Here is a 20,030-nt window from a genome sequence, read left to right as displayed (position 1 = left end):
TGGGAGAGACTCTTCTAAAGATTGTCTGCTTCTCCTTCATTCTACTTACCTGTTTCCTTCTCTTTCTGGTGGGGTTGGATACTATTAGTGTTTCCAAAGACAAGATGGTTTCCAGTGACACAGCTTTTCTCCTGGAGCAAGTCTCTATCTCTGCACCTTCGGAGAAGCTGCTCATCAAGGACTTAAATCTGAGAGTCGCACAAGGGGACAATCTGCTAATTACTGGGAACACAGGCACAGGGAAGACATCTTTGCTCCGTGTCCTTGGGGGTCTCTGGGAGAGCAAGCTGGGTAAGTACCATCAGCTTCTATGAAATGGTGCTTTGCTAAAGGGAAGCCCTTTCAGCAGGTTGTGGGTAGAACACTGATTCCTTGTGGACTGGCTGGACAAAGGTTGGATGTGGACTAGTGAAGAGCCCATGTGAAGCATGACTCCAGAAGCTGGGTTCTTATTGATGTTGCCAATTATTCTGTTCAGCAATCAGACCTTCACTTGTCCTATTTAAACATGGTGAAACAATGGATGGTTACATCAGCACTTCTTGTAAGCTTCCAGTGTGGTGGCTTTTGCTACATGGAGCAGCACTCATTTATTGGCTCTGACCTGGTACAGACGGGCCTTATGTGATGCCCCCGTCACGTGCTAGGGTTGCCTCGGGGTGCTCCACCCACATGCTCCCTAACCCTAGAACGTGATGGGAGTGTAATCATGGCGGCATCCCGTCCGCACGGAGCCCACCATGATTACGTCACACGCGCGCCGCATCCAAACAGTGCAGCACGTGTGTCATGGCTTCGCACCACCCCAGGCCACTTATGGCGGCCTGGGCACCACGTGGGAAGGAGCTCCAAAATGGAGCTTCTTCTGGGGGAGCGCCTCGTTCCCACAACCTCCAAACAGCTGCGGGAACGATGCCAAGGAGAAAGGGGCTGAGCATTAAGCCCCAAAGACACTCCTTTTCAGGACCAAGGAGAAGTGGCATTTTGCCGCTTCTCCCTGGTCCCAAAAAGTGCTGGATTGGGGCCTCTGGGCTGCCGGTGTGGCTGCCCTGGCCCCAATACATGCCGCAAAGGGCTGTGTGCAGGCCGCCCCAAAGGGGCAGTCTGTACTGGGCCTTTAATCACCTTATGAGTCAGGTCTTCTTACAGTGTATGTTTCACACACCCATGCGTACAGGAGCATGAGGCAAAACTTTTGCATTGCATGACTGGAAACCTATGCTGGGCTAGACAGCAGTGTGATGAAACACTGTAAAATAGTCACTTGTAAGTCAGTGTGTGTAAAGGGCAGGAAGGATTTACTCTCAGTTAGAATCTTGTCTGAGTCATGAATTCACTAATGGTCTAAGGCTAGCCATGCTCCTTTATTTCAGTCTCTTTCTCCCTTTCTGTACCCAAAATGTGCAACATGAGGGATGATACTGAGCGTTGAAGTGTTTATTCAGTTCTATAATGTTAATTACTTAACTAATATAATTCCTTAGTTACTTTAAAGAATTTCTAACTTGCTTTTTAGGCAAAACAGCTCTCAGAGCACATTAAATAGAAAGACAGCCCCTGCCTTGAAACTTGCAGTCTAAATTTAAGATTTGTGATACAAGGAATACGAGATGGGGATGGAGGCAAATGGGGGGGGGGGGGGGGGGACAACTTCCAGAGCGTTTCTTATAATAACCAGATGGAGAGGAAATAGTTTTGTTGGCCTGCTGGGATAGCCATCACCAGATGACTTTGGTGGGTGAGTAATTGCCAAGATGTGTTGGTGGTGGTAATGAATTGGAAAGTGCTAGGTGATATACAAGTGACTGTGATCATTTCTGTTGGATCTTTGCAGGGAATGTCCACATGCTGACTTGTTTTGGCCCACATGGAATTGTGATCTTGCCACAGCGGCCTTTCTTTACAGATGGGACCCTGAGAGAACAGGTAGGTTACCTTGATAGGTATCATCTCTCTGGCCCCTGTGTAAGATGTTCCCACTACTATAACAGGAATATATCCATTCTTAAGGTACACTCCACCACAGAGAGACAGGGGCCCAGTGTGTGTTATCTAAGGGCCTTTAGCAGACAGCTATAATAGTTGATTGTTCTCTTCATTGTTTATATGATATAAATGCTCCTCATTTGAAGTTTGTCTGGTTTACTCCAATTTAGGTGATATACCCCCTGAAGGAAATCTATCCAGATTCAGGTGAGTGGGAATGCACTAGAAACATTGCCTTCAAATAGACTGAACTTTCTTCTGCAGACATTGTATTTCTCCCCGCAAAATGTGTGCCTGTATTGCATGCTTGGGTTGTATTGCCTTCTCTCAGTAGCCTTATCTTTTCTCCTGCTAAACTCAGTTGATCCAAGAAATTACTTGCAAGAGATTATGAACAGATGGACAGCTAGCTGGAGATGTTGATTTCTGTGTAGACAAGGCAAGGCAAAGGAAAAATTTCATAGGCTGTTAAGTGTGTTATGATTAGGGAATTGATGTTTTCCATTTGAACAAAATAAGCGAAAGTAAACCAAAGTAGGTGTGCTTATTACATAGTGCATTCTGAATGCAGGATTTTGTTTTCTAGTCTGAATTTAGTTTGTATTTGAATCCAGAGTACATCTAACCCTGATTGTGATGCTTCTATTTGTACATATGAGATGAGGGAAGAATTATGTTATTGTGGAAACTGGTGATGTCATACGAGTGTCAAGAAATTAGGGTTTGTTAATGAAAATTAAATTAAAGACCACTTGGAGCAGATGTTGGAACCCTTAGTGATATATTTATATATGATATAAATAAAAGTAATGCTTGATTTACAGGCACCCCTAATCTTCTCATAGGCCTGTTACAGACTGCCAAAATAAAGCTGCTTCGGGTCTCTTTGGAGGTATGCTGTTTAAATGAAGCATGCATCCTAAGAATCCGGAAGCTGCACCAAAGCTGAATTCCAGTGCTTAGGAATGGAGTGTGGCTTTGGCGCAACCTCCGGACTCTTAGGACCCATGCATCATTTAAATAGCATACCTCCAAAGAGACCCGAAGCAGCTTTATTTTGGCAGTCTGTAACAGGCCATAGATAGTATGGGAAAACATCTCAATATAAATCTAATTCATTTGTGATGAATAAAAACTTACTAGTACGTTTTAGGCTTCCAAGCCTTCTATGCTGCTTCTTCTTCAGTGTCCAATAGCTGACATGTTTCTGTTGTGCTGTTCCTCAAATACAGGCGTCTTACATTCTACTAATTTCTTAGATAATTCCTGTTCTCTGACTGCCAAAGTTTTCTTAGTTGAGATTCCTGGCTTAAATGGCAGATGAAGCTGCAACCCTACTTGCTTCTTATGTGTATTTTGAAGATGTTTCAGATTATGAGTTAAATGGGAATGCTGGTTAAATCTAAGTGTGCTTAAAGTTATAGCTACAGAAATACTTGGCAGCAGGAACTGATGTGCCAAAAAGGACGAAACTGGTAATCCTCTGCCCAAAATTGCAGAGACTTTTGCATCCTAAGAATCTCTGAGAGTTGTTTTCTGTACAAAGCAATTATCTTCCTTCTCATTTCCTAATTCATCTCTTCAATAGATAGGATAAGCATGACCAGTCTGTTCACTACTGAGCACTGTTCCTAAACATTAAATTCTTCCCCAAAGCAGGAAACTAAAAGTCTCTTAGCAATACGTACATGTTATCTGAGTTCCACTGTCATATATATTATGCACCAATAAATCCTATTGTTAACAGTAGGGAAATATTTCCTCCATGTAAGGTACTTTCAGATCTTTCATTTTCTTTGGATCTTCTAAAAATAATCTAAGTACTCAGGACTTCATAGAAATATCAAGGTTGCTCATACCATTTGGCAAAGTTAACCATCTGAAGGGACAGATGGCAGTGTCTCAGGAGTGGCAGCCTCCCAAGTCTCCCGTCTGAGCCTCTCTAACTACAATGGGACCTTGCAATGCACCAGCTTGCCATCTGCAGATTTGAGCATTCATGGATAGCAAGCCTTGTTATCCTCAATGGCAGTGCATGTACGTGGCCACACGCACATCACACTGCCATTAGGGACAATGAGACTTAAGGTCCTGCATTTTTCTGTATCCACAGGGGGGTCCAGAATGGATGCCCCACAGATATGAAGGTCTGACTGTATTCCCCTGTCATGGAAATGCAAACTTTGTGTGCCATAGAGCCTGGACTGTTCCCCTAAACTGGTCTGCTGCCCTAATGTAGAGGATTCCATTCCCATTGAGAGTGTTGGTTAAATTCTAGAGATAGTCCAGCAGCTTGTCCTTTGCTTCACGCTGCAAAATCTCTTCAGCTGGCCCTGAAAAATGCAGAGGTCCCTGCTCCCCCCCCCCCCCTCAAACCAGCTTCAGAGTAATGTAGCCCTAGAAGATGAAGCCTCAACAATTTCATTATCATGAATGTAATTTATTGTATAATAGGTTCTGCTGATGATGAAAGGATACAGAGGTTCTTGGAACTGACTGGGCTGGTGAGTGATTAGGGGGAATGAGGATAATGGCATAGTGTGTTGATTCTTCTCCCAGTTTTGGAAATAAGTTGGTTGTAAATGCTTTTGGGAGGCACACTGTTAATGTCAAACGTTAACTACCAAAAAGAGAGGTTTTAAAACTTGAGCATGCCCAGAAGTTCTTTTGTCTAGCCTGGGAACCTCTCTCTGCAGTTCCAAATATGTAGACTGGATTCCATGAGGAAAGAGATGAATTTGGCTCCAAGCATGTACATTGTTCCATTCTGGAGGCTGAATAAGTATATTTAAAACTGGTACTGCAGCAGATATCTGGCTTGAACTAAGTTCAAAGTGTGCCTAGATTTAAATTAAATCTGATAATGATAATAATGATAATCATTGTAGTGAAGACAAGATGCCAACGAATATATAGGAGATAGCCACAAGGCAGCAATGACCCTGGTAGGAATGGGGAGTAAGGATCAAGACTTTATGCCTTTATGTCCAGCTTAGATGTTGACTGAAACTGAAATGCAAATTGATTTTCTGCATTATTTTCTGTGTCTGATACAGTCTGATCTGTTGTTGAGAACAGGAGGTTTGGACCAGCCAGTGGACTGGAACTGGTAAGACCTCTTCCTGCTAAGTGTGCAGTGGGGTTTTGTGTGAGTAAAATTGGAGCTGTAACTGGACTACAAGATTATTTTACTTCTTGCTTTGCTGCAGGTATGATATTCTGTCTCCAGGCGAGATGCAGAGGCTATCATTTGCCCGGCTCTTCTATCTCCAACCCCAGTATGCAGGTGAGGGGGAAAACCCCAAATGGAACCCTTAAGAACCTGCTTAAGGAAAGTGTACATTTTTGAGTGAGGAATATATTTGCAATGCAGAAAATGATTTAGTGGCAGCAGTGGCCACGACTGAATCAGCTTTGGAAGACTTGAATGGTCAAGAAAACTTCTCTTTATCATTGCCTAACTGTTCTGATGCTAAAGGACATATGTTTCCCAAACTGAAATGAGGGCTCTGCTTCAAGGTACAACTACTGTGGCCCATACAGACAGGCCAAAATAAAGCTGCTGTGGGTCACTTTGGAGGTATGCTTTTTAAATGATGTATGTATCTATCCTAAGAGGCCAAAAACTGCGCCAAAGCCACGCTCCAGTCCTAAAGACTAGAGTGCAGTTTTGGCACAGCTTCTGGCCTCTTAGGATGCATGCATCATTTAAACAGCATACTTCCAAAGTGACCCAAAGCAGCTTTATTTTGGCCTGTCTGTATGGGCCCAGAAATAGCAGAATAGTGTGTTGTTTGGTCCTTTTTCATTACAGTTAAATTTCTATCTTATTTTTCTGCCAAAAAATGGAAGTCAAGGTGGCTAATAATACAATTAAAATACAGAAATACCATTGAAACGTGTAACTGATTAAAATCACTCCGAAGACATATCAGTAAAAAGAAACAGCTACTCTCAACCGGTTAGAACCTCCTCAGTAGCAACTCTGCTTAAATGTTCAAGAACCTGTCTGAATAAAAATGGTCTTTGCCTGTTTGCAGAAGGACAACAAAAGATCTTCTCTTGTGTCTCTACCAGCCATGTCTCTGAGGGTGGTGGGAGTTAAATAAGGGCTTCTCCTGAAGGCCTTAAAATACATAGGCGTTTATAAGGGAGAATATGTGTGTGTGTGCCTTCAAGGCGCCAGTTGACTTATGGAAACCCCATGAATTTTGGAGTTTTCTTAAGCAAGGAATACTTATGAGACTGTTTTTGCCATGTCCTTCCTACATCCCACCTATTCCAAACTGCTTTATGAATTTTGTAACTGTTTTTTTTTTTTCTGATTGAGAAATCCAAAAATATAGCCAGCATCTTCCTATTTGTCAAGTTTCACCCAAGGAGGGGATACTGGATGTTATCTTGAGTGGTACCGTATTGAAGGGAGCTCTGTTTTTGCTTCTAGTGCTAGATGAAGCTACCAGTGCATTGACAGAGGCTGCAGAGAATGAACTGTACAAGATCTGTGCCCAGCTGGGGATGACTATAGTCAGTGTGGGACATCGCAGCAGTCTAGAAAAGGTACGATGGGTGTGGAGAATTAATTTGTCCAGGCAGTAATATATTGACAGAGTGGTGCAACTCCCTCCAAAAGTCATGTCTCTCATTTTGAACATTACTATTTCATTTCAGTTTCACAGCTGGATGTTGAAACTGTGTGGAGAAGGAAAATGGGAATTAACAAGAATCAAGAAAGATTGAACAATTCCAGCAAAAAATGCAGTTAAAATCCTCCAGTGGCTTCAGTTACCAAAGTGCCTTGAAATCAACATGCCTAAAGGATGGCCTCTGACCAATGGACTTGAAATTTCACAACCAACAAATCTTAGTGAGGCTTCTGAAAGACCTTCAGCTTGAAGAATGGGAATAAGGGGAGTTCTTATTCTAGCTTTTTGTATAAAACGCTCCCAGTGCATTGTTTTGACTACTATGTGAAGATTTCTAAAAGAAAAAGAAGAGGGTACTTTTTCCACCATTGCATCTCATTTGAAATGAGAAACAGCTTTGAAAAATGTTCTGTAGAAGCGAAACTGATGGAAGTGGCACAAACTCTTCTCAACTGAGCCTGTGTATTATGTTTTAGATTAGTTTCAGGTTCTTTGCCCAAGCAGGAACCATACAAGATGCCTGAGTCTTCAGTATGCTGAGTAGTCTCTCAGTTCTTGGTTGCCAACAAATGGGTAAATTACCTCAGTACTACAAATGTGCATTCAGTTTCTTTGAGGATGAAACAAATGAACATTTAACAAAGAGCCCTCAGAGACTGTTACGAACATGGAAACCCTGGAAATCATGTCAGCCCTTTCTACCATGCCAATGTTTGTCTGTTTAGTTTCCATAGGGAGAAAGAATTACAGCTACAGGGCTGCTAGAATGAGAAATGATGAAAAATCTGCAAGGCTTTAGTAAATACCTATTTGAAAAGGGTGCATCCAGGACGTAGCCAAGGGGGGGGTTCTTGGGGTCCGGACCCCCCCCTTCCATTACAAAAATGAATGGTGTGTGCTGCTGCACCACCGCACTCAAGCCCCATTATAATGGTGGCATTTAGTCTGGACCCCCCCCCCCCTTCCTAAAATCCTAGCTACATCCCTGGGTGCATCCAGTAGTGATTAAAAGTTCAGAATCCAGAAGAGATTATGGCAACATGTCTAATAGCCAAAAGCAAAATACTGCACTGTTTTTTAAAAATATGTATACACTGTCACCTGAGAGTGGTTTCGTAGAGAAAGCAGCCTGGTGTCCAGTATTAATCAGCATCCTCCTTCCCTCTTTTTCCTCTTCAGCAGTCACCCATATGCTCCCTGTTCCTCGTGGGAAAACATGTTGTTACTTGCTTTAAATATTATTTTATTTACCATGTATTATTAAAATCCATTCTGCAAAGGATTGTATAAAAGAAATGACTGGTGCTTAGAAAAGATTACAGACCTCTTCTTGTCTCTGCACACCAGTTGCTGGAGATCAGGAACAAGCGAATGTGTTACAATTATGTCCTCACAGAGGCTACTGGTTGGCCACTGTGCAAATAGAATGCTGGACTAGACAGGCTTTTTGATCTAATCCAGCAGGATTCTTCTTGTATTATTATGTTCTTAAAATACTTTGGCTGACACAGCCTTTGGTGCTCAGGAGTACTCAGGTTACCGGCCCTTCTCTTTCTGCAAAAGTTGCCTGTGTCCCTCAATGATCTCTGTCACTGCTTCCTGGTCATCCAGAGTTGTCAGATCTCCAAGCTCATCTGTTTTGTTTTCTACAATCTTCTTCAGAACCCGCCGCATTATCTTCCCTGAGCGAGTCTTAGGCAGACGTCGAGCTACCTGAACCAGAAATAAAGGGAAGTCTTAGAAGAAGACTGGAAATCCTACATTGCTAATTTCAAGGGAAGTAATAGTGCCACTCTATTCTAGCCTGGAGAAGAGAAGGTTAAGAGGTGATATGATAGCCCTGTTTAAATATTTGAAGGGATGTCATATTGAAGAGGGAGCAAACTTGTTTTCTGCTGCTCCAGAAACTAGGACCTGGAACAATGGATGCAAGCTCCAGGAAAAGAGATTCCACCTCAACATTAGGAGGAACTTCCTGACAGTAAGGGCTGTTCAACAGTGGAACAAACTCCCTCGGAGTGTAGTGGAGTCTCCTTTCTTAAAGGTCTTCAAACAGAGGCTGGATGGCCATCTGTCGGGGATGCTTTGATTGTGATTTCCTGCATGGCAGGGGATTGGACTGGATGGCCCTTGTGGTCTCTTCCAACTCTGATTCTATGATTCTAGCAAAAAGAAGTACAGAAGGACTTGAAATCATGCATGGCCTTTCTCTCAGTGACTGGCATTCTAGTAGTGGCATACACAGATGTAAGACAGATGTCTGCATGTGTCATTTTTTTTTCTTTTTTCTTTTTTTGGCCATCTTGCACCCTTGTAGAGACTAAAATCCTTCTGGATCCATGGGTACTGGAGAGAGGGGGAGAAATGTCTGGCTATGTCACTGTTGCCAGAAACAGAAGTATGATATCTTCTGAGACCTCCAGAGAATCATAGAGTTGCAAGACACCACAAGGGCCATCCAGCCCAACCTCATGCCATGTAGGAACACAAATCAAAGCACCCCCAACAGATGGCCATCCAGCCTCTGCTTAAAAGCCTCCAAAGAAGGAGACTCCACCCCTCTCCGAGGAAGTATGTTCTACTGTCAAACAGCTCTTACTATCAGGAAGTTCTTCCTAATGTTCAGGTGTAATCTTTTTTCCCTGTAGTTTGCATCCATTACTCTGAGTCCCAGTCCTGGAGCAGCAGAAAACAACCTTGCTCCATCTTCAATATGACACTCTTTCAAATATTTAAACAGGGCTATCATATCACCTCTTAACCTTTACTTCTACAGGCTAAATATATCCAGCTCCCCTAAGTCACTCTTCATAAGGCATGGTTTCCAGACCTTTCACCCTTTTGGTTGAGGACCAAGGAAGATCTGTGGACAGATTCCAGCTTGTCAACATCCTTTTTGAATTGTAGTGCCGAGAACTGGATGCAGTATTCCAGGTGAGGCCTGACCAAAGCAGAAAAGAGTGATACTGGGCTGAAACAGACAGCCCAAATGCACCGTTCTGGCGCCGATTCTAGGGTTAGGGACCACGTGGCAACTGCACGGTCCCTCACCCTAGCACAACGTGGTGGCACTATAATGGCAGCATCCCATTCATACGAGCACCGCCATTGTGACATAAGTGATCACGGCGTCTGCACAGTGCCACACCATCTCTTACATAACGAGCACGCCATTGCCGCACTCATTACGTCCAACCTGCGGTGCTAAAAGAACCCAGTTTTTCCAGGTTCTTTTTCCTTCGGAGGGAAGCTGCACAGTTTGGTGGCTGCAGCTTCCCGCCAGAGGAAATTAGGCTGCCACAGGCTGCCTTTTTTGGGCGGTCTGTCCCACGCCTCAATTCCTTCCCTTGATCTAGACACTATACTTCTATTGATGCAGCCTAGAATCACATTGGTTTTTCAGTTGCTACATCACAGTATTGACTCATGTTGAACTTGTGGTCGACTACGACTCCTAGATCTCTTCACATGTACTGCTGTCAAGCGAGGTGTCCCACATCCTATAATTGTGCATTTCATTTATTTCTCCCTAAGTGTAGCACCTTACATTTTCCCTGTTTAAATTCATTTTGTTAGTTTTAGCCCAGCTTTCTAATTTATTAAAGTCATCGTGAATTTTTATCTTGTCATCTTGGGTATTAGCTACTTCTAATTTGGTGTCATCTGCACATCTGATAAACATGCTTTCTGTTCCTTCATCCAAGTCATTGATAAATAAAGAACACTGCTGAATCTCAGTGGATAATGTAATAATTCTGTGCCTAGACATGGGGACATAGCCAGATATTTCTCTGATTTCTCCCACTCCACAACACTGAATGGCAAGGGACAGCCAATGGACAGCTCTTGTATAATTCTGCATGCAGAACTATTATGCTACATTGTGCCATACAAGATCTTGATATTTCTGTAACAAGCAATTTTATATCCATGTGGATATTTTCTTTCCCAGGCACATACACAACGCAGAAAAGCATATATATTTTTAATTGCGTGCAGTATGCAGCTGTCATTCCTGGACAGTTAAATTACAGAAACACTTCCTCTGTTACTTTTCATCTTGCCATACTGCCAAAAGCACAGTGATAAAAGAGAGTCTATCCTTCTCACAGCCCTGAGATCATATCAGGCTTCCCCCTAGAGTTGCCAAAGAGGTAGATTCAGCCAGTTCTCTATGGCTGAATTCAGTACTTGACGCAAACAGCATCCCTGCCTAACCAACTGAAGTCAGAACAATGAGCCATCTCTTAAACTATGAAAAGCTGAAGTGTGTACTGGGATAAACGTGATGGAGCTACACAGTGACAGTCAACCTAGCAATCAAAATTCATAAAGTGAGCCAATATGCTGTGGTGGTTAGAGTGGGTTTGGGAGATCCAAGTTGTAGTGCCCACTGAACTGTGAAATTCATTGCGTGTCTTTGAACTAGCCACACCCTCTCAGCCTGACCTACTTCACCAGGCTGTTGTGAGGGCAAAATGGCAGTGCTTGTGATGATAGGACTACCTTGTGCTCTCTGAGACAAAAGTTGGGATGCAAATGTCATGGTACAATACATGGCAGGATATGAGTTTTCTGCTCGAATAAATCCAAAGAGCTGAAGATCAAGTGTAGTATCCATTCTTATCACTATCAAAAGGACTACTGGGGTTCCAAAGCTGTCTTCCCCAACTTGGTGCCTTCCAGAGTTCTGGATTTCAACTGCTGTGATCCCTCACAGTTATGTTAACTGGGGCTGGTGAGAACTGTAGTCTGAGGGCGTCAGGACAGGAGGTGGGAAAGAGATTCAAAAGAGGAATGATTGGACATCCCCCCAAAAGTTTTCATTATAATACAGTACTGTATTACCTTTATAACTGTAGGAAACTTCCCTGAGTGCTGATTAAAATTAGAAGAATGAAGTAGAGATTCTTCTTTAAATCAAATATTGTATTTCAAGTTAACTGATGCTTAGTAAAGTCACCCAAGATCCTACATCACTACCATAGTTGCAAATGCAAAACTATGGTGCAGGACAGACCATCCAAAAAGGACAGTCTCCCAGCACCTAGCTTTTGTCCATGGGGAAGCTGCAGCCTCCAGACCGTGGGACTTCCCCAGGGACCAAAAAGAACCCACCAAAAGCGGGTTCTTCTTGCGGCGCGTTTCGTGACATCATAATGGCGCCACAACATGAGAATGCTAGGTGTCCGTCACATAATTATGGCGGCGCTCATCTGTACAGGGCGCCACCATTTTGACGCCCTTGTCACGTGCGAGGGGCAAGGGACATCTAGAAGCGCCGTCCCTCGCACGTGATGAGGGTGTCCTATCGCGCCTGTCTGGACCGCGCCCAAATATCCTATCTTGGCCTAACCCACTTGCATACCTACCTTAACAGCAAAGGAGGTCTGTTCTGCTGGTGATCAAGATACAGAGGAATTAGGTTTTCAGCCCTCTCCCACCAGCAATCTGGGTGACAAAGAATTGCAACAAGGATCCTGTTTCTGCTCTTTGCAGCCTCACTCACCCAAAACTTCATTGTAGTGGACTGCCAATAATCAGCAGAATAGGGCAACTTCGCTCAGTGCAGCTGCTGGCTATTAAGGTAGGTAAGGGGCATTTGTGATAATGGTATGATTGTAAACATGAATACTAAGCAGTTTTGAATGCATCAGCCTAACAGAATGTGTAATTGCTCATCCAGATGGTAGCTGTCATTCTTAAAACTATCAAATTCTTACTGTCTTAAGGCTACTGATTTTACATTTGTACTTTAATTATATTGTTTTCAAGAAGTGTTTCATCTGGTTTCAGTATTTTTATGACTATGGACTTTTTTGTTAATGGGGAGTATATTAATACTGTACCATTGTTCTCAATAAATTGCCAGAATGAAAGAAACTGAAAGCTTTGAGTCATTTCTTAATAGATATAACATTCCCATAGCTATTCCACCTTGTGTTCTGACCTCAGCCAGACTGCAAGGATTCAGTGTTTTACAGAACAAAGTGATGAAAATGTACAGTAGAAGATATCAGATTATAAATTGTTACCTGAATATATTCTGGTGCTGCATATTTTGCAATCACTTTTGAGACAAGCCCCCGAAGTTCAGAAGCCAGGCTTTCTTGGGAGAGGCCAGCATCCTCCTTTAATACGACAAATGCATAGGCACCTGTGGGAAAAGATGCCCAGAGCAAGATGCACTGTCAGCAAATGCAGACATACATGTCAAAAGAAGTCCTGTTGCTAACACTCTGGGCCTCAACCTCCTATCATGTAACTTCAATAAAACTGGGAGGGGGGGGAACACCCTCAGATGTTACATTGTACAGATTTTAAAAAGTAATTAGCTATGTCACTTATGAAAATTATTCGTTGCTATGAACATAATTTCCCCCCCAAACAGAGTTGTTTTGTTATTTTATTGAAGTACTCTTATGACTGAACAGAGAATAGCATAAAATGGGGGAATAGTCAGCTCAAGGTCCCTCTAAAATCACCCTCAAAAAGTAACTGGAAAAAGTAACAAAAAATATTTGTTATGCATGATTCCTCCAGAGGGTAATACTGTTTGCATTCCTTCCTTTGCTTTTGAAATGTACTTTGTGCATTCACTGCAGGTAGTGATGTTGCTTGTAACATGCTACCTCTGAGCTCTGCTTTTTGTGGTGCAGGGGGAACTCCTACTGATATACTGCAAGTAATGTTAGAAACCTACCCAGTGACATTGACACAGCTCATGCAGACACCCTACTTGTGAGGGAAGAAACTGCAGCTTGGGTTTCTGCCACATGATCTAAGGTTTCTGACAGTACCCCAATGCCTTAGCTTGGTGCCAAGGAGGCTTCAGGTGCAAGCCTATGTATGCATGCTCTTATTTGGAAGTGAGTCACCTTATGTCAAAATAAATTTCTTTGTAGTGCATAAATGTTTATTTCATTAAGCAAAACGCATTTGGAAGTCTTTTGTATTTTTTTTTATAATGCTATTGCAAGCAGGAGTTGGCCAGTGTGATACCATGCTTCCTCTCTACAATCTTACTTGCCTGGTATCTGCCCAGCAGCTGGCTTCTGAAGTTCCATGAGGTTTGCCTAGAACTAGGCACTTACTCAAGTGAGACCCTTTCCAAGCAAACAGTATGCATGCTCTATGTAAGAAAAAGTTTTCATTAGATAATCCAGCTGTATATTGTATTTCCCAGTGGAGGCAGAGATCATTAGAAGGGTGGCAGCAGTAGCAGCCAAACTGGGTCACTCACCTTCTCCTTTGATCTTGTGAGGATATCCAATCACAGCTGACTCTGCCACTGCTTCATGCTTATTCTGGAACACAAAACAGGCATATTACTGACTTCAAGGATCCTGGCAAGCCAACAGGAATCTGATGTGTCTTCTTCATAGTCTCTGTGACTCACACATAAATTGGTTGGCCTGTGTTGTGCACCACTCAGAACCTTCTAAAAGTGTTTTGGCAGTAGCCATGCTCACCACCAGCAACCTAGTAAGAATATAATACTTCCCTTATAGTTTGTACTGTACAAAAAAAGTACATGATTTCCATATGGGTCAGAAAGATGAGAAGCTAGAAGAGGACAGGACAGGCTCAGGCCTTGAGGGTTTCATTTTGCAGTGTTTCTGGTCTTTTTTGCCAGGTCATGACCAGTAGGTGGTGCTGAGACACTACTGTTGGACTTCACAATGTTTGGCATCCCACAGGGTCCTATCCTGTCTCTCATGTTCAATACCACTATGAAATCACTTGAGGTGCCATCACTATGCTAATGACACATTACTGTGTTGTTCTTTTTAACCTAATACCAAGGAAAAAATTTCATGGGTTTGATAATGGCCTACAAGAAGCTAAATAAGTTAAATTCAGACAAGATACAGATGGAAGAGATGTGATGATGATGATGATGATGATGATGATGATGATGATGATGATGATGATACTTACCCTCCTCCCCTCTCCTAATGGATTGAGGCAGGGAACAACAACAAATCAACAATTAACATGATCAATTAAACCACATTGATTAAAACATGCAATAGTTTTAAGCTTGGGGTTAAGCTTGTTCATTAAAGGGCTAAGTTCCCCTAAAAAGATCATGTCTGTTGTTTGGGGGTGCTCCCTGATTCTATGCTGTACTTGGGACTTCAAATAATGGCTGTGACAAATAAAACATTTGACCAAATATATTTAACATGCTATCTGAACTGGATGGAATCCTGTTCGTTAGCCCCAACTAGAGTAAGACTATTAAATCAATTACTGAATGGTAAGAACACAGGTAAATTCCACTGATACAATGAATTTACTTTATTTGAGACTAACAACTGGATTTAAGCCTGAATAATACAACTTGTGTGCCACCATTCTAGCTAGTGCTAATTGTTAGGTCATAATATTTGGCCATATTCTTAGGCTTCTGCTAGGATTTTGCAATGGCTGTTGGGACACTTGGTAAACTCTACATCGGTATACCATGTTCTCTTACCACAACATCTTCTATCTCAGCAGTGCCCAGCCTGTGCCCACTCACATTGATGACATCGTCAAGTCGGCCTGTCAACTGGTAATATCCTTTACTTGTTCGATACGCTCCATCCCCAGTGAAGAAATATCCTGAGAAGCAAGATAAAGGTTCAATGAGTTTTGAAGGTAGCAGTTTTGTTCTGGGGAACACTAGAGTTTCTTCAATGAGATGTGAAATATAACCAAAACCAGCTTGGCTTCCAGAATTCATCTTTCTTCTCCAAAATGCAACCAAAGGGGCCTACTTAGTGTCTCAGTTCCTCTTGTTTTTCATGAAATGATAGTGAAAGACCCAAGATCCAATTAGTTCTCACAAACAACAGATGAACTGGTAAACCTGTGCTTCAACTTCACTACTTCAAACTACACATGGCAGCTTCTCCAAGAAGGAAAAAAGTCCTAGAGATTGAAAGCTAGAATGTTATAGAAATACCCTTGAAGAGATTGTATAGGCATGATGCTACTTCCCAGAATAGATCTAGCAGTGTAGGCAAATCTTCATTTTTTCTTCTCTGTTCGTTTACTTTAAAACTGTAAATTTTTACAAAATATGCCTTTTTCTCAAAAGGATTTGGTGGCCCATAAACAACTTTGCTACTACCTGGTAGTAGAAACACCTAAATTAATAACTACCAATTTCTTGCCTTTTCATGACCTGCTACCTGAGCTGACAACTTCACACTGCCAAATAGTAGGTAAACCTTGAGCAGCAGCAGGCAATGTGCTCTGGAGTACTGGGTGTCACCACCTTATCATTATCAAATTTTGGGAGCACCACCACCATCACTGCTGGTTCCTAGGCTTGCCAGATTGGAAAATGGGGACAGCACCTATACTGTTAATGATTGTGTAGAAGAAGAAATTTCAGCAGGTGACAAGCAAGGTGCTGAAATTACTAGTTCTTTACAATCCTTAAAGGCACATGAGCTATCTCCTGTTTCCACATTCCACATCTACGGGTGTGCACTCCTACCACAGTGCACCAGAGTGGGTGGCCCCCATGCTAAGTCTGGAGAATTGACCTTCTGACTTGGTTGCCAAGAGAGCTTTGGCTGGCCTAAGGATTAAAACAAACTAGATGTAACAACATTCATACAATTACTAACTGTATTTAAAAAAAAAATAAAAACCAGGCATGTGATCTACTTAAGAGTGAGACATTTTAGGGGAGTTTCAATCCTTTTAAAACCTCTCTCCCTGCACCACTGCAGTCCTAACCCAAATCCTGCCCCCTTTGACATTTATTTGCAAAGTTGCAAAGGAAACCTTCCATTTGTATCAATTACAACTTTCCTTCCTGCACCAAGAGATAATGGAAGAGGACTGGAATCAGGACTAAGGTTTGATCTTCCACACCACATCCAGATTGGCCCATCTTGGTGGCCATATACCTGCTATTTTTTAAATAAAAATAACAACAATAATTATATTAATGGCACCACATCTACTTTTGTTCCATTTGTAAGAAACTGCATCCCAACTTTTTCTCTGGTCCTGCAAGCCCCTACATTCATAAACACAGAGGAAAGAGTTCTGTTTTCTAATTCCATAACAATAATTGTTATGCACTGCTGTCATCTTCCCACAAATCTGCACCTGGGTAAGGCATCAGGTAAGTCTCCAGAAACCTCTGGTGGTCATTGTAAATAGTCCTTGCCATTCCTGGCCATGCCTGAGATATGCAGAGAGTTCCAGAGACGTCATTCTGTGCTAAGACATTTCCCTGGAGGAAAAACAGTATGGAATTAAAGAAGATAACTTACAGCTCAATCCTGTGCAAATTTACGCTCTAAAACATACTCCTTGTGAGTATTCATAGGACTAAGGACTAAACATATATATCATGTTCATCCCACAAATTCATATACTTAATCATTTTAAAAACTAAAACAATCGAACCAACATTACAGAGGGAAGCCCTTCATCTCTAGAGCTTATTCCCTATCGCAGCCACACCACTTTGGTGCAGTCCAAGAACTCTTGTATGAATTCTGATCATCCCTGTTTTTATTTTTAAATCTTGAAACAGGAGGAGGAGCGGTAATCTTAGTTTTTGCTTATATGCCTCTTAGTTTGCATTCCTTTATACAAACATTTGATTATATAACCATATATAAAGCATTCATAATATATATATATTATAAATGTGCTTGTCTAACAATATTTTCTCACTTTTTGACACAAGTCTCTTGCTTCATTTGCCTGTTGGGCTGGAGACAGACAATAAGTTTTTCAGAGAATTTAAGGTGTTTTGAAGAAAAAAGTGCTGCTGCAGATGTGTATCAATTTCTCATTTTTATATCTGGCCAACAAAGTTTTCATCTAACACTTTTTGTAATGTTTCAAAAACCCGCAAAATCTGTTTTACCAACAAATATTTATACTTAGACATTCCAGGCATAAGGGGAAGCAAGAGAGAATAAGCAACAATTTTAATGATATTATTAATCTCCATGTCTATGTGAATTGAAAAGTGAATTTAAAAATTTGCAATTTAACAGGCACAAGATAGAAAAACAAAACTCCACTTTATCATCCAGAAGAGAAGGTCTGATGCCAAAGAAAGGTCTCATGGCCATGGCTGGAAGGATCTCATCTCCAGGGTTTGAAGGACGAGGAGCAATACAGATGCCTCCAGTTTCTAAACAACACACAAAAATAGTGATCTCCTTGAAATCAGGATAATGAGAGATTATTTACAAGAAAGCATTTTACAGTCCCATATGTGACCTCTAACAGTTTGTATGGCAAATAAAAATACACTTCTCAGGTTATTTATGATGTTGGTATGGTTTATGATGTTTATAGACCAGGATGGGGAACATCTGGCCCTCCACATTTTGTGGAATCAGAACTCCTTTATTCATCAGCCTTGGCTATACTAGCTAGGAGTGTATCCACACTAAGCAATTATAACACTGGTATCAATTTAACTGCCATAGTTCCACCAATGAAATCCTGACATTTCTATTCCATGTTGTTGTTCTTAACTCCCATCAAGTTGACTTCAACTCATGGCAACCCTACAAATGAGAAACCTCCAAGTCTCCCCATTTACAGTCCTGTTCAAACTCTTTCAAACTCAGGATTGTGACTTCCTTGACTGAGTCTAGTCATATTTAATTGAGTCTTCCTCTTTTCCTACTGCCTTTCACTTTGTATTGTATTTTCTAGTGAATCATGTCTTCTCATGATATGTCCAAATTACAATGAGAAATGGGAAATACAATGGCATGGACAATTCTGACTTTGGTATTCAGTCAAATCTGTTTACACTTGAGGATCTTCTCTAGCTCCTTCAGTGGCCCTTCCAAGTCAATCTTCTTCTGATTTCTTGATTGCAGTCTCTATTTTGATTAATGACTGAGCCAAGATATAGGAAACCTTTCACTATCCTAAAATCTTTGTTATCTCCTTTAAAGTTCTGTAAATCGTCTGTGGTCATTATTTTTGTTTTCTTAATGTTCAGCTGTAAACTTGCCTCTGCATCTTCTTCCTTGACTTTTTTCAGTAGTCATTCCTAGCTTTTGCTATTTTCCGCTAGTAATATGGTGTTGGAGAGCCAGTGTGGTATAGTGCTTTGGATGTTGGACCAAGACTCTAAAGACCAGGGTTTGAATCCCCATTCAGCCATGGAAGCCTACTGGGTGACCTTTGGCAAGTCACACTCTCTCAGCCTCAGAGGAAGACAAAGGGCCTGAACAGACAGGCCAAAATCAAGCTGCTTCGGGTCACTTTGGAGGTATGCTGTTCAGATAGCATATGCATCTTAAGAAGCCAGAAGTTGCACCAAAGCTGCACTCCAATCCTTAGGAATGTAGTGTGGCTTTGGCATGGCTTCTGGCCTCTTAGGACACATGCGTCATTTAAATAGCATACCTCCAAAGTGACCCGAAGCAGCTTTATTTTGGCCTGTCTGTATGGGCTTAAAGACAAAATTTTCTCTGAAAAATCTTGCCAGGAAAGCCCCTTGATAGGCTCACCTTAGGGTCACCATAAGTTAGAAATAACTTGAAGGCACACAACAAATATGGTGTCATTCACATGTCTTAAATTGTTAATGTTCTTTCCACCAGTTTTCACACCTTCTTTCTCAGAGTATATGTTCAGTGTACAAGTTAAACAGCTATGTTTAATAAATGCAGCCCCACAGGCTGATCCTCTTGTGAATTAGAAACCATTCTGTTTCTCCATATTCTGTCTTAACAGTAACCTCTTGTCCTGAGTACAGGTTACACACTAGGATAATCAAATGTTGTGGTACATCAATTTCTTTAAGAGCAACCCATAGTTTTTCATCATCTACACATTCAAAGAATTTGCCATAATCTATAAAGCACAGGCTGATTTTCTTCTGAAATTCTTTGGTGTGCTCCATTGTCCAATATATGTTTGCAATATAATCCCTTGTGCCTCTTCCTCTTCTGAACCCAGCTTGGACATCTGGCATTTTCCATTCCATATATGATTAAAGCCTTTTTTGAGCATCACTTTGCTTGCATGTGAGATTAATGCAGTGGCCTTATGGTTACTGCAATCCCTGGTATCCCCTGCCTTTGGGACTGGAATGTACGTTGCTTCCAACCTGTGGGCTATTGTTTTGTTTTCCATATTTGTTGACAGATTTTAGTTAGTTCTAATGGTACTGTTCAGGGGAATGCCTAGAGAATTCTAAATAACCCTCCAAGCTAGACATCCCAAGAGTCTGTAGGATGGAGCTATGGAGGTTAGAATCAAACTTGCAGTGGTCCTGTGTGGATATAAACTAGGTATGTCAGGTGAAGGGAATGGGATTATGGTTCAATACATGAAGGAGAACAAGACAATCCTCATCCCTTTCACACACTAAACAAAACAAATGCTTCTTGATAAACTAAA

The 20,030-nt window shown here is 41.7% G+C and overlaps 2 protein-coding genes across 5 annotated transcripts in view; one reads left to right on the top strand and one right to left on the bottom strand.

Moving 5' to 3' along the window:
• Positions 1 to 7,762, top strand: part of ABCD4 (ATP binding cassette subfamily D member 4) — a 29,740-nt gene extending 21,978 nt beyond the window's left edge. The window contains exons 12-19 of the mRNA XM_089522195.1: positions 89 to 291; positions 1,835 to 1,926; positions 2,157 to 2,193; positions 4,441 to 4,490; positions 5,043 to 5,095; positions 5,196 to 5,272; positions 6,431 to 6,546; positions 6,658 to 7,762. Coding sequence (XP_089378321.1) covers positions 89 to 291; positions 1,835 to 1,926; positions 2,157 to 2,193; positions 4,441 to 4,490; positions 5,043 to 5,095; positions 5,196 to 5,272; positions 6,431 to 6,546; positions 6,658 to 6,726 — 697 coding nt within the window. The 3' untranslated portion in view covers positions 6,727 to 7,762. The remainder of the gene's footprint in view (positions 1 to 88; positions 292 to 1,834; positions 1,927 to 2,156; positions 2,194 to 4,440; positions 4,491 to 5,042; positions 5,096 to 5,195; positions 5,273 to 6,430; positions 6,547 to 6,657) is intronic.
• A 96-nt stretch (positions 7,763 to 7,858) lies between these two features.
• Positions 7,859 to 20,030, bottom strand: part of LOC149314944 (acetyl-coenzyme A synthetase 2-like, mitochondrial) — a 33,680-nt gene continuing 21,508 nt past the window's right edge. For 2 of the 4 annotated variants that reach the window (XM_089522192.1, XM_089522194.1), the window contains exons 9-14: positions 17,681 to 17,793; positions 16,749 to 16,875; positions 15,115 to 15,242; positions 13,876 to 13,939; positions 12,668 to 12,789; positions 7,859 to 8,345 (exon numbers count right to left, since the gene is read on the bottom strand). In XM_089522192.1, the coding sequence (XP_089378318.1) occupies positions 8,169 to 8,345; positions 12,668 to 12,789; positions 13,876 to 13,939; positions 15,115 to 15,242; positions 16,749 to 16,875; positions 17,681 to 17,793 (731 nt within the window). In that variant the 3' untranslated portion in view covers positions 7,859 to 8,168. Of the gene's footprint in view, positions 8,346 to 12,004; positions 12,084 to 12,667; positions 12,790 to 13,662; positions 13,765 to 13,875; positions 13,940 to 15,114; positions 15,243 to 16,748; positions 16,876 to 17,680; positions 17,794 to 20,030 lie in introns of those variants that run through there. The other 2 variants (XM_089522193.1, XR_016280998.1) reach the window with 2 other exon arrangements.

Source organism: Sceloporus occidentalis, unplaced genomic scaffold, assembly GCF_023333645.1.
Source record: "Sceloporus occidentalis isolate IW3139 unplaced genomic scaffold, rSceOcc1.0.p SCAF_4, whole genome shotgun sequence".
Classification (NCBI taxonomy): Eukaryota; Metazoa; Chordata; class Lepidosauria; order Squamata; family Phrynosomatidae; genus Sceloporus; species Sceloporus occidentalis.
The sequence above is the reverse complement of the archived record's forward strand: the minus strand, read 5'-3'. Positions and strand labels throughout refer to the sequence as shown.